Source organism: Brassica napus, chromosome A3 (genome assembly GCF_020379485.1).
Source record: "Brassica napus cultivar Da-Ae chromosome A3, Da-Ae, whole genome shotgun sequence".
Lineage (NCBI taxonomy): Eukaryota > Viridiplantae > Streptophyta > Magnoliopsida > Brassicales > Brassicaceae > Brassica > Brassica napus.
Genome location: NC_063436.1, coordinates 20,770,090 through 20,783,342, shown reverse-complemented (window position 1 = coordinate 20,783,342; position 13,253 = coordinate 20,770,090). Strand labels below are relative to the sequence as shown.

The 13,253-nt window shown below is 33.9% G+C and overlaps 3 protein-coding genes across 4 annotated transcripts; 2 read left to right on the top strand and 1 right to left on the bottom strand.

Moving 5' to 3' along the window:
• Positions 1–3,576: 3,576 nt before the first annotated feature.
• On the bottom strand, positions 3,577–5,238 carry LOC106439761 (protein ALP1-like). The gene has a single exon (XM_022716636.2). It carries the CDS (start codon positions 5,187–5,189, stop codon positions 3,903–3,905), a length of 1,287 nt encoding a protein of 428 aa, XP_022572357.2. The 5' UTR covers positions 5,190–5,238; the 3' UTR covers positions 3,577–3,902.
• A 102-nt stretch (positions 5,239–5,340) lies between these two features.
• Positions 5,341–8,227, top strand: LOC106439762 (serine carboxypeptidase-like 42). Of its 2 annotated transcripts, XR_007338322.1 has the most exons (9): positions 5,341–5,548; positions 5,675–5,924; positions 5,995–6,195; positions 6,281–6,373; positions 6,492–6,577; positions 6,965–7,452; positions 7,642–7,759; positions 7,833–8,103; positions 8,174–8,227. XR_007338322.1 is itself a non-coding variant. In XM_013881274.3 (8 exons), exons 2-8 carry the CDS (start codon positions 5,678–5,680, stop codon positions 7,998–8,000), a joined length of 1,401 nt encoding a protein of 466 aa, XP_013736728.2. In that variant the 5' UTR covers positions 5,341–5,548; positions 5,675–5,677; the 3' UTR covers positions 8,001–8,156. The 2 variants fall into 2 exon arrangements, 1 of the variants encoding a protein (XP_013736728.2); XM_013881274.3 differs by lacking the exon at positions 8,174–8,227 and having other exon boundaries at positions 7,833–8,156.
• Positions 8,228–10,185: 1,958 nt separating this feature from the next.
• On the top strand, positions 10,186–11,800 carry LOC106439766. Its single transcript, XM_013881278.3, has 2 exons — positions 10,186–10,802; positions 11,331–11,800. The coding sequence occupies exons 1-2, from the start codon at positions 10,367–10,369 to the stop codon at positions 11,696–11,698; spliced, it is 804 nt and encodes a 267-aa protein (XP_013736732.2). The 5' UTR covers positions 10,186–10,366; the 3' UTR covers positions 11,699–11,800.
• Positions 11,801–13,253: the final 1,453 nt, after the last annotated feature.

Below are 13,253 nucleotides of genomic sequence, written 5' to 3'. Positions count from 1 at the left end.
TTAATTTTATATTATTAAAATAAATTAAACAATCAAATTAGCTATAAAAAGAAAATTTAGATTTTTTCGTATATGTTATATTTTGAATTTTTAAAAACATAATAAATGACTAAAACTATTAAAATTATTATGTTAAAAATTAATGATCAATGGTTTAACATTTTTATTATAAGAAGATATACATGATTTTAAAACCATATGAGTAAAAAATATCATTTAATAATAAAATAAATATATATATATATATATATTAAACACTATATACCATAAGATTACATAAATATTTTAATATTAAAACTTTCAATGAATTTTCAAGAACATTTATAAATTATAAACTTATTAAAGATTTCAGATTGAAAATTTTGTTATCGATGATTTAAATATTTTGTTATAAAACGATATGAACGATCATAGAACCGTATGATTATAAATTCTTATTTAATAAATAACTATACAAAATATACTATTCCTAGAAAAATAGGTTGGTCTATCTTAACTTATATTACACTTTTTATTAAACTAACTATCGAATTGATAAATAACGTACCAAAAAATGTTTTGCACTTTCCTTAAATAAAAGCTACGAAATTACCTAATATGATTAACGTATATGTGAAAATTAATTATAATGAATAATAAATATTTGATAACAATTTTTGTATCTTAGTTCTTTTTTTTAATTTTATATTATTAAAATATATTTAAAAATCACATTAAATATATAATAAAAACATTTATAATTTTTCTTATATGTTATATTTTGAATTTTTCAAAACGTCTATAAATTATTAGAAATTTGAAGATCCCCACTCTGAAAATTTTGTGATCAATAGATTTTTTTTGTCATAATAAGTTACAAATGATCATAAAATTGTATTAATATGAACTTTTATTTAATATTATAAGAAGATACACATTATTTTAAAACCATATGAGTAAAAATATCATTTAATAATAAAACATATATATTTATATATATATAGATTATACTATATACCATAAGATTACATAAATATTTTAATATTAAAACTTTCAATGAATTTTCAAAAACATTTATAAATTATAAACTTACTAAAGATTTCACATTGAAAATTTTGTTATCGATGATTTAAATATTCAGTTATAAAATGATATGAATGATCATAGAACTATATGATTATAAATTCTCATTTAATAAATGACTATATAAAATATACTATTCTTAGAAAAATAGGTTGGTCCATCTTGACTTACATTATATTTTTTATTAAACTAACTATCAAATTGATAAATAATCTACCAAAATTTTTTTTGCACTTTCCTTAATTAGAATCTACAAAATTACCTAATATGATTAACGTATATATGAAAATTAATTATTATGAATAATAAATATTTGATAACAATTTTGGTATCTTAGTTCTTTTTTTTTAATTTTATATTATTGAAAGATATTAAAAAATCACATTAAATATATAATAAAAATATTTATATTTTTTCTTATATGTTATATTTGAATTTTTCAAAACGTCTATATATTATTAGAAATTTGAATATTCCCACTCTGAAAATTTTGTGATCAATAAATTATTTTTTTGTTATAATAAGTTACAAATGATCATAAAATATAACGCATATGAATTTTTATTTAATAAATATTCAAACTAAATAATATATATATATATATATATAAACACTAATGATTTAAAGCAACAAGATTGGCTGATCAATTTAGTCGTCCAGTTGAAATCTTTCAAAAGTATGTGAAAGACTAAAATCAAAGTACATATGGATTTAGAATAGTAGTTATATTTTACTAACCAAATACCGAAAAAACCGAACCGAACCGAAACCAATCCGATATCCGGATTGAACACCCGTAATCCAAATGAAGCCAAACTATTGTTTCATTCTCCAAAATATAATAAAAATAATAACTTAATCCCGCGCAAGGCGCGGATCTTATCCTAGTAATCTTAAAATAAGTCAACGTCAGATACTTTTAAGTTTTAAGTAATAAAAGTGTTGCAAAAGATAAATCCTAAAGTGTGTACATCTAATGGATAATGGTTGTCATCAAAATTTTATTTGAGATGAATTTGAATTTTGTTCCATGGCTGCCCTCATCATTTACCTCAAAAATAGAATATTCTAAGTATATTATATTATTAATACTTATTATTAATTCTAATAATGCTATGTATTTTAAAAACTTACAAATTAATCCAAATATATTTTTATGTTAAATAAATCTTTATTTAAAAACTTACAAATTTGAATTTCATTTTTAGTCTTTTGGCTCTTGCTTGGTACCATGAGCTGGAGGTTTAGATATGTTTAGGGCATGACTGGTTCAAACGCAGCGGTTGCGGTTGCGGTTGCGGGAGTTTGTGGATGCGGGCGGTTGCGGTTTCTAGCGGTTTTAAGAGATTTGTACGACTGGTACTGCGGTTAAAAATTGGTGCGTTTGCGGGTGACTTATGACTGGTTAACTACCAAATGCGGTAACAGTCAAATAATAAATTAACAATATTTACATTTAATATAATTATAAAAATATCAAAAATCATAAAATTATAATAAATATAAAATTTATATTTAGAAAGTTATAATTTTAATTTTTGAAAATTTATTGAAATTGTTTTTATTATAAAATTTTATAATATTAATTAAAATAAAATAGATATATTTTAATATTTTCATAATTTCAATTTTAAATTTTTTATTAAATATTTTTTCTTTGTATATATATTGTTTTAAAAAAAAAGAAAAAAATTTTACCCTCCCGCAACCGCCCGCAACCGCAAACGCTAGCTGGAGCCAGCTTTTGAATTTATGAGATTCGGAGCGGTTTGAAGAGGTTTAAGGCGATTTGAGTGATTGTTGCAAACCGCTGACAACCGCTACCGACCGCAAAAGCTGCGTTTGCGGGTGGTAGCGGGAAAACCAATCGCCACCTTAGTCTTGTTTCGTTGCGAAGACCAGTGCATCACTTACTCTCTCTTGTGTGGTTTTCAAAGCTTAGAGGTCTAGTTTCTATTCTCCTTCTCAAAGATTGTTTATGGGTTTAGTCGTTTAGAAGTAGCAGTGCAAACTAATCTAGTGATTATTGTAATTTTTGTATGTGTTACCTTGTTGTTTCGGTTTGCGATTCCTTCTTGTGAACCATGATTCCGAGAATTTAAGGTGTTTCTACTGGCTTTTAGATTTTACCCCCTTGTATGTTTCTCAGTTTTATCAATCAAAAACAAATGTTAAAAAAAAATAGAACTACAACCATGAAATAACATAAAAGGATTTCTTAATACGAGCTTCCTTATCTAATCTATCAGCTATCTCATTTTACTATTACATTAACATATCGAAAACAAAAGTTCTTCTTCATGATGAGCTCTATAATGTTATCCAATTGGGTTTGGATATGAGAATAGATATGTTACAGAAAGTGTACTTCCGCAAGAAGAATGGAACAAATGAGCAAGAAGAGAAGACTGAAACAGAGGAAATGGGAGTCAACAAGGAAGTTTTGACTCGGGAATAAGAAGACAGAGAGCAAAGATTCGGGAGGAAGGAGAGGGTTTGCCTAGAGTCAGCAGATCATGAACACATTAACCAAGCAATAAAAACAGTAAATCAGTACCCAACACACGAACCTTTGTTCATACAGGTTCAACTCTTAGCCAAAATACTATTTAAGAGAAAAGTTTCTGAGAACCTATAACCGTAATCCGTTAAATAAAACCATCACCCCTAGCTCCCATAAACTGTGACAAAAAAGACATTCTCTAGTTCATCTTCTACACAATTTACAAGATCAGACTAGAAAGGAAAGCTTGTAACTGTAATCCATTTCATAAACCATCAACATACGTTATCTACCAACCGTAAGCCAGAAACTGCATACTGAAAGGGACTTCCACAATTTACAAATTCTCAGACGAAGCCACACGGCTCAGGTTCTCTGCAATAGCATCTCTGATCCTGCTCGACTCAATATATTCTTCTCCTTCATACCTCCTCGTGTCCTCCTCACACTCTCCATCTTTCATCATCTCACTATCATCACGAGCCACCACCACACACTCTTCCTGCAAATCACCGTCTCCACAATCCACAAGAAAGTTATGCAACAAGCAGCCAGTAGTCACCACAAACGGCAAAAACTCGACCATCTCCAGTTTCCACTTCCTATCAAGAATCCGCCAACGAGCTCGAACCTTCGCAAACGCAATCTCAACAGCACGCAACGCAGCGCGAGCCACGTTGTTGAATTCAAAACCATCTTCTTCCCCCTCGTTTGAACCGTAAGGAGTCACAAGCCACGGCAACAAAGGAAGACGAGAATCTCCGAGAACGTAACGAGGCACCGATACACCGTTTCCAAGTTCGCACGGCGCTCCATTCAAGAAGCTTCTAGAATCCTCCTCCGCCACGGAGAAAAGCTTGGTTTGCCGGAGAATCGCTTCCGGTTTCATCGTGCTCGGCCATCCAGCTGAGATATCCGCGAATCTGCCGGCGGAATCGACCAACGCTTGAACGATCAGCGAATCGAGAAGCTCCCCGTCTACATCGAACCTCGCGAATCCCAACGCGCCGCAGCAATTGGGGAGCAATCGAGGCGAATAATCAGGTTTGGGATCGTCGAGTCGCCCTAGTTTCTCGTGCACGAGCTTGCAGACGGTGAAGAAGGCGCGGGAAGCGTCGGAGACGGAATCGAACCCGAAGCGTTGAGCGAGGGAGCTGTAGGAAGCGTTGTGAGCGAGGCGGAAGAGTGTAGCCGCGAGCGAGGACGAAGGAAGGGGAGGAAGATCGGAGGAGGAGAGGATTGAGAGGAGTTTGGAGAAAGTCGGCTTCGACATTCGGAAACAGTGATGCCAGCGAGGATCGTCGTTTTCTGAGGCGGAGTTTACGAAGCGGTGGAACCACGTGGTGGAGGTGGAGTGGGAAGGAGCGATGGGGAGAGATGAGAGGAGAGATTCGATGCGGAGAGACTGGTGTGGAGGGAGGAAGAGATCGTTGGTTTGGAGAAAGGAACGGGTCGCGGCGGCGGCGGAAGAGAGACGGCGAAGCAGTGGGTCGCTCGGAAGGAATTTTTCGGATTTATTAGTTGGGTTTCTGTGGGATTTTCGTTTTTTGGAATTCACGAACGCGGGAGTTCCAGTTGCAGGGGATTTCATGGTGGCGGATGAGTTTCCGGCGCCGGCGACCATTGCTTTTCGAAACCAGTGGGATGGGATCAAGTTGGAAGTTTGAAAATGTCAGCACAAAAATGGACGATCTCTAGTTTCAGTAACCGGGTTTCGGTTTAGCTTCGGTTCAAGAATTATCGGGTTTTTGTATTGTCAACTAAAAAGTTCTTAATTGAAAAGGTTGGAACAGAATCTAGGTAGCCAATAAAAGTTTTTGTCGAGCTCGAGAGCATACCTTATCTAGAGCAGAGGAAGGAGAGATATAACTATAGTGAAGATTCATCTCAGATTCCTCTCCAAACAAAGAGACTTTAGCTCTTCTTCTTCTTCCAGAATCCTTCATTTTTATCGAAGAAGAGATTAAAAAAAAAGTAATCAAGGTAAATCTCTTCACTTTCCTTGTCGTCTTCTACTGCTATGTTCCGTATCGTATTTTGAATTATCTGTTAAAAACTGTGGCTTATGCTCCTTAAATTATAACTTGTTACTCTGACTTGTTGTTTCAGATCATGGTATCATGCCGGGCACTGACGGTGACAATGGCGTTGATGGTGGTCACAGTGGGGTGCAATTTCGTTAAAGGGTATCCGGAAGAAGATCTGGTGGTGAGGCTTCCTGGTCAACCAAATGTCGGATTCCGACAATATGCTGGATATGTCAATGTGGACTCCAAGAATGGTAGGAGTCTCTTCTACTACTTTGTTGAAGCTGACAAACAACCCAACACCAAACCCTTAACACTTTGGCTTAATGGAGGTTTGTGTTTTTTTCTTCTTGCCCTGAAACTTTTACGTATCTATTATTGAAGATATTGGTCTTATTGCAGGCCCAGGTTGTTCTTCAGTTGGTGGAGGAGCTTTCACTGAGTTGGGTCCTTTTTACCCAACAGGAGATGGCCGTGGCCTCCGCATCAACTCCATGTCCTGGAACAAAGCCTCAAACCTTCTTTTTGTGGAGTCTCCGGCCGGTGTAGGATGGTCTTACTCCAACACAAGCTCTGATTACAACACCGGAGACGAAACTACTGGTGAAAATTCAGTATCACTTTTTTTCTGGTTATATTAGAATTTAGAAGAATGCTGTTTCTTGACATGTTTTTGTTTTTTGAACAGCAAGCGATATGGTTGTCTTCTTGTTGAGATGGTTCAACAAGTTCCCAGAGTTGAAATCTCGTGACTTCTTTCTCACTGGCGAAAGCTACGCAGGTTTGTCTTTGATTATTCTGATTCTTAGTTTGAGAAAATTGCTAAGAGATTCCCGGATTTGCTCTTCTTGTTATTCTGAATATGCAACTTGACTGTCTTCATATACAATTTATTGCAGGACATTACATACCGCAACTGGCAGATGCTATACTCAGCTACAATATACACTCAACTGGGTATAAGTTCAATGTCAAAGGCATTGCGGTAAGCAGATAATCTTTATTCTTGTTAAAACCAGGACTACTGACATATATGTCTTTACAACTTTGAATGTAATTTACATACGAGGTGAACGCCACTCTCTCGTGGTTACCATTAACAGTAGAAAACGAAGATTGATAGTCTATGAATCTCATAGTTTAGTTGTTTAGTGAACTTGTCCGTGTGATGGTTTAGTAAAGCTAATAAGGTTTTGTTTTGAATTAGACCATTTTGTTTGATCCGAGCTTGTAACCAAAACTTGAATTACTAACAAAGTAAATATTAGAAGAAAAAAACAACAATTTGTTGAGAAGAAGACTATAAGTGGCAGGGTAATTGACTTTCCTGCAATCTTTTTGCTCTTGATTCTTTTTCTTTTTTTCTGTCAAGATTGGGAATCCACTTCTGGAGCTTGGGAGGGACACATCAGCTACTTACGATTTCTTCTGGTCGCATGGGATGATATCTGATGAAACGAGAGGCACAATCACAACCCACTGTAATTTTTCCAATCTCCATAACATGAGCAAGGTCTGTAATGATGCCCTCAAGGAAGCCGACACTATCAATGAATACGTCAACAACTACGACGTTCTCCTCGACGTATGCTACCCTTCTATTGTCCAGCAAGAGCTGAGACTCAAGCAAATGGCTACTAAGATTAGCATGGGGGTGGATGTTTGTATGACTTACGAGAGAAAATTCTATTTCAATCTCCCAGAGGTCCAACAAGCTCTTCACGCGAACCGCACTCATTTACCCTACCAATGGTCTATGTGCAGCAGCCTGGTGAATTACAGAGACACCGACGCTAGCATCAGCATGCTTCCGATTCTTAAGAGAATTATACAGAACAAAACTCCTGTTTGGATCTTCAGGTAAGATCCTTTTTGTCTCCTTCTCATGTATTATGCGGTTAAGCTTGTTATACTTAAAATTACATGTCTAACTAAAATAATAACATAATGTTATATAAAATAATCTTTAATTATAAATATATTATAACTATTTAAAATGTATAAATATTTGAAAAATAAATAAATTAGTATAATTTATTTATTGTGTAGTGGAGATCAAGATGCTGTTGTTCCACTTCTTGGTTCAAGAACTCTCGTCCGAGAACTCGCTCATCATCTCAACTTCAAGACCACACTTCCCTATAGACCCTGGTTCCACAAAGATCAGGTAAGTTCTCTAATTTTCCCTCTTGCCCCTCACTGCAAATTTCTCAAACAGGTTGAAAACCTTGTGGTTGTAGGTTGGTGGCTGGGTCACCGAGTATGGAAAGCTATTGACGTTTGCAACGGTGAGAGGGGCGGCTCATATGGTGCCGTATGCGCAGCCTTCACGAGCCCTGCATATGTTCAGTAGCTTTGTGCATGGCCGGAGACTGCCCAACAACACACATTACTCTCCCGATGAATGAATGAAAGAGAAGAGATATCTAATATTAGATGAGGCAGTTATGAGTAGTATCAATTAGCTTGAAGTATTCTGTTTCTGCTTGCTCGCTGTGGAATGATCTAGAAGTAACTTGACTAAGATACATTTACAAGGGAAACTATAAGGTTTCACACTCATACTTTTACTGCTTTCCAGGTTACTTGCGCTGAATTGGAGAGGTTAATGATCTGAATGGTTTCTTTGGGCTGATTGAAGAGATTGTGAATTTGTGATCTGTTAGTAGTGGTCTTTCATGACAGTCGATTGCATAATGCCAAATTCATTAGTAACCGTAGAGCTAAAGCTTCCCACTGGATCTACTGCAATAGTTGACTAGATAGGCTGTGTTCATCTTTACCTAACACTTTCAGTTCACAAGGTTTCTCTATATTTCAACTTTCCCATTCAATCTTCTGACTTCTGAGTATAGGTCGCTTTGCTGATCTTAAGCTATAAAGCTAATGAAACTGCAAAAAAAAAAAATATATATTGTGTAATTTCATCTCTTGTTGAACTCCAAAAATAGCACTACTTTATCAAATTTGGTATTTTGTTAATTGTATTACATCATAACACTATTCACCACACCAAATATATATATATATATATATATACACTTTATTTTAATCTTTTCTTTAATAGTCTAATTAATTAATTCAAAATTTGTAAAATTAAAACGTATCCTAGTAGTTTGTACTTTTCGTTTTATTTTCCTACATTGAACATTAAAATATTATATTATTTTTTTATAATATAATTAAATTAGTATTTATTAAATAGTTACAATGGTAACCAATTATTTTGTGTTTTTCATATTTAGTAATACAATATAAATATCATGCTATTTATTAAATAGTTAAAATTTGTAACTAAATGTGAAATGTTTTTAAAACATTATATAATTTGAAAAAATAGAAAATTTTCATTTATCAATTTTATTTTATATAAAATGATAATTAGCAAATTAAATTAATTACTATTTATTAATTAGCCAATATTATTTTTAATGTGGTAATTAGCCTATATTATTTTTAATGTGAAATTTGGTGTTGTGACTGGATTCGAAAAATAAAAAGAATATCAAAACACAAGCTTTGATGTTATTTCAATACTAAATTTAGTGTGTGGTTGGAGTAGGTCATTGAGTGCCATAAGATGTGAATTGAGCGTTGACGATCTCTATATTCAGAAACTTTCTTATTTTCCACTTGAATAATCTTTCAAACTCCAGTTTTTTTCTCTGCTATCATCTCTCTCACAATTTGCCACAGTATCCTTGGACATCCGTGTCATAAAAATCAAGTTTTTTTCTGGTTGGTTTCGTTTTGCTTTGAAGACTTCAAAATAAATAATTGTAAGGCTTTCAGTTATCCAAGCAAAAACATATTTATTTTCCTATCTAAAAGCTCTAGTATCTGAACATATTCAGAATAAATAATAAGTTATTTATAATTATGTATAAAGAAAATAAATTATCTAAAATTTTGTATATTATAAATGATACGGTTTTCAAAATATTTTGTGTGATAACTACAATTTCCCATGGTGTATTGTTTAAAAAATATTTTATACTTCAAAATTAATCAGTTTACCTAATATTCTAGTACCATGTGAAAGGCGGAGACTAATACAAAACATGTTCACCAAATCAAGTAAATTTGGAGAAAAGGAGATAACGAGAGAGCGAGAGGAGTGAGGTATATAGGTAGAGGTTGGGTTAAAGACAGGTACCACCACTTGGGGCTACCCACTTTAATGTAATAATGGATTACTTTCGGCCAATAAATTAGGGAGTGGAGCATCGACTACTGTGCATCTGCTCTACCAAATTTATTTGTTGATTAGTTAACCATTGTGGTCCATCTTGTAGGAGTTATAGTCGACTTTGAGTACGATTTTTATGATTTTTGTTTACTTGGAAGCAATAGATAACTTGCGATCCGTTGTTTGGGAAAAGTACCCACTCTATTTGCACTAGCTTAATTCCTCACATGTGCAATAGGAAATAGGTGGTTCAATCCGTTGATCCTCAATTGAAGATCATTTAATGATGCTCATTTTTAACATAAAGTGAATATCAGTTCTCATTTATGTGAATTATTTTTAGAACCATGATCAACACCAATAAGGGGAGCAAGGTCCGTGTAATCGTATCTTTTTATAAATGAAAATGCTATATTTTCAAACTGTGATGTGAGCTCTTTCAGTATCACATATTTGTTTTTCCTTAAATCACTGAAAGGTTAGAGTGCTTGGAAAACAAAATTATTCTAAAGTCTCAACCACTACATATTGCTTTAGTTATCTGTCTCCCATCATGTGTGTGTCCCTCGTATTTAATAGGCGAAAATGTTTACATTCATATATAGTCTTCAAACTCCCATAAGATCAGCCACACAAAACAAGATGGATTGGTTCTCGTGGCTATCAAAAACCGACCTTGACCCGACCATAAGCTACGAGTACGGACTCATATTCGCCCAGAAGAAGCTCAAGAGTGAAGACATCGCACTTTTCAACCACAATTTTCTCAAGCGACATGGCATTAATGTGGCCGAACACCGCCAAGAGATTCTCAAGCTTTCGAAGAGAGAAACAGAAACAGTTAGCTACTATCACCGTCGTCCAGCCTCGGCCAAACTCATCTCTGTCCTCATTAAGGCGACCAAAAGTATTGGTAACCGCTTTAACAAGTGGCTTTTCCTCGTAGGAACCGCCGTGGTTGAACCGGCGAAGGAGAAGCAGTCGCCAGAACCTGCCAGCCGTGGAGAAGCGTTTGTGAGTGGTAAGGTCAAGATAATGCACCTAATCACGACTTTTTGCAACAGGATTTTCTATATAGATAATTAATTACTACAAAATAATACTTTGTTATGGAAATGGGTAATTATTTTTATTGTTAATTAGGAAACTATCGGTTTTGGTTTATGCATTTAGATTTTGTTATTTAAATATGTGCACTTCTAAAGCTTCAGGCTATAAAAAACAACTATATAGATATACATAATTGAAGTGATTAAATAGATGAATAAGAATGAAGCAAGAACTCTATATATTGTAAATATAACGGATTTGCTATATAGATGATAACTAGACGGAACCTATTATAAAAGTCTGGTACACGAACCAAACTGCATGTATGAATGAAACAAGAAGTTCATATTTGTACATTAACATGTGATAAGGTAGGAGAAACTCGCAAAGTAATCTGCTTCTAAAAAAATTGTCCGGATAATTACGGTTTATTTGCTAGTGTGGTATTAGTTAAAACTTTTTAGGTTAAGAAATAAGAATGTTGATTGAAAACTTTCAGGAAATAATAAAGCTAATAACGAAAAAGCTGAGTTCCAAGTGGAGAGGTTGCCTGTGATAAGGAAAAAGAGGATCGCCAAATCTGGACCGTTGGATGTAAAACACCGAATGCAAGAGAAAATAACATTTCCAGCTAACCGGAGCATGAACCTATCTGGACCCTTGGATCGAAGTGTTCAAGAAAGACTCGTATTAGCATACAGAAGCCCTGTTGTGTCGGGACAGTTAGATGGAAACTTAAACGAACGGCTGAAATTATCAGGGCCGTTGAAAGGAAGACCACCGAGCCCAAGTGTCTATGTGGAGTACAGTAAAAGAGACGATGACACACGATGGGATGCTCTGTTTCACAACTTGAAGCCAACATAGATCTCAAGTATAAGTGGTTTTTGTTTAGTTTTTGGAAAACGGTATGTAGCTAAGGTACTCAATTTGGGGTATCTGTCGTGCTAAATATACAAACTATTTTCTAATGCTCTAACTTATGGGGCTATTTGTTTCTTCTATCATTCGAGTATTGCTCGTTCTGCCAAAATTTAAAAGGTGAGCTTGTATGTAGAAATTAGGATGCAAAACAAGTTGATCCGAGAAGTAGGCATAAAATGACCTAAGACATGCAACTACGGTTAAAAGTTCACCTTAGTCATTCGGATCAGATACATATTGTTTTATCTGACTAGTTCTTATTTCTAATCTACAATCTTCCTCAATAACCGTCCACAACGAAACGAATTACATGTGTTCACACGGTTTTTTTTGTCATCTGTTCTTTTAACTTAATATGGTACATCATTCACGCTCTTTTCTAGTGAAATGCGCTTGAAATTCTCAAATTCCATCATTGAAAAGAACAAGAAATCATGGGAGAGTCTATTGTCATCCGTAAATTCTATTCTCGGACTCTCAGGCTTAAAGCTTCATGCATAACATTGTCAATGGTATTTGGAGCAAACATCTCCGCGACATTACAGTCTCCAAACTTGAAGGAAACGCATTACCAGTGCATTACTGTTCCATATTCCAAACTCGACAACTCAAAACTGAGTCATAAACTAGCGGATATGGCAAATTGAAGGTCAAACAATGTTTTAAATGAAATTTTAAATTTATTGATCATCATCAAACAAACAATGTTTGTTGCTCAATGGGAGACCGAAAACCTTCCTGATAAACGAGATCTCACCTCTGCCCATATCTGGATTAAGCTACTTAATGTTCCATTCCAGTTATTCAATGAAGACAGTCTTGAATGTATCACATGCTTAGCTGGGAACCCTAACTATCTCCACCCATCAACAAAATATTAACAAAACTTATATGGAGGTAGTTAAAGTACTTCCTCTTAAGATATATCTAATTTTTCGATTTGCTTTGCTTCGGAAAAATACGGATATTCGAAAAAAACGGATATCCGGAAAATAAATAGATATTTGCGGATATTTACGAATACTTACGTACATTTCATATGTTTTGATTAATACAAATAATCTTAAAATTTTGATACAAATTTGTTTTTTTTTTATATTGTTTTGCATGACATATATGATAAAAATTAAAAGAAGTAGTGAATCTACATATTTTGTAAATTTTTTGAACTTAGTTAACAATTCTTATAGCATAAAACCTAAGAAAAAAAATATAATTGTCATAAATATGTTCTCTTCCTTTTATGTAATATTTTTATATAAGTAATAATGTGAATAGAATTTATCAAATTATATGTTAGAATAATAATTATATAATTTTATATATTAAAAACTTTAAATATAATGAAGATATACATGTATGTATATATTGCCGGATCGGATCGGATATTCGCTTTTCAAAATTTTAATTTTTGTGATTTGCATCGATTTTAACGAATATTGATTTTTAGTATTTGCTTTGATTTGAAAGTTTACGAATATCCGAAATTTTTGGATCA

Excerpts from the sequence above, each read along its gene's own strand:
- LOC106439761 (XM_022716636.2), bottom strand. The coding sequence starts at position 5,189 with ATGGTCGCCGGCGCCGGAAACTCATCCGCCACCATGAAATCCCCTGCA.
- LOC106439762 (XM_013881274.3), top strand. The coding sequence starts at position 5,678 with ATGGTATCATGCCGGGCACTGACGGTGACAATGGCGTTGATGGTGGTC. Across the intron at positions 6,374-6,491 it reads CACTGGCGAAAGCTACGCAG|GACATTACATACCGCAACTG; the intron begins GTTTGTCTTTGA and ends AATTTATTGCAG. Across the intron at positions 7,453-7,641 it reads ACTCCTGTTTGGATCTTCAG|TGGAGATCAAGATGCTGTTG; the intron begins GTAAGATCCTTT and ends TTTATTGTGTAG.
- LOC106439766 (XM_013881278.3), top strand. The coding sequence starts at position 10,367 with ATGTTTACATTCATATATAGTCTTCAAACTCCCATAAGATCAGCCACA. Across the intron at positions 10,803-11,330 it reads TGGAGAAGCGTTTGTGAGTG|GAAATAATAAAGCTAATAAC; the intron begins GTAAGGTCAAGA and ends GAAAACTTTCAG.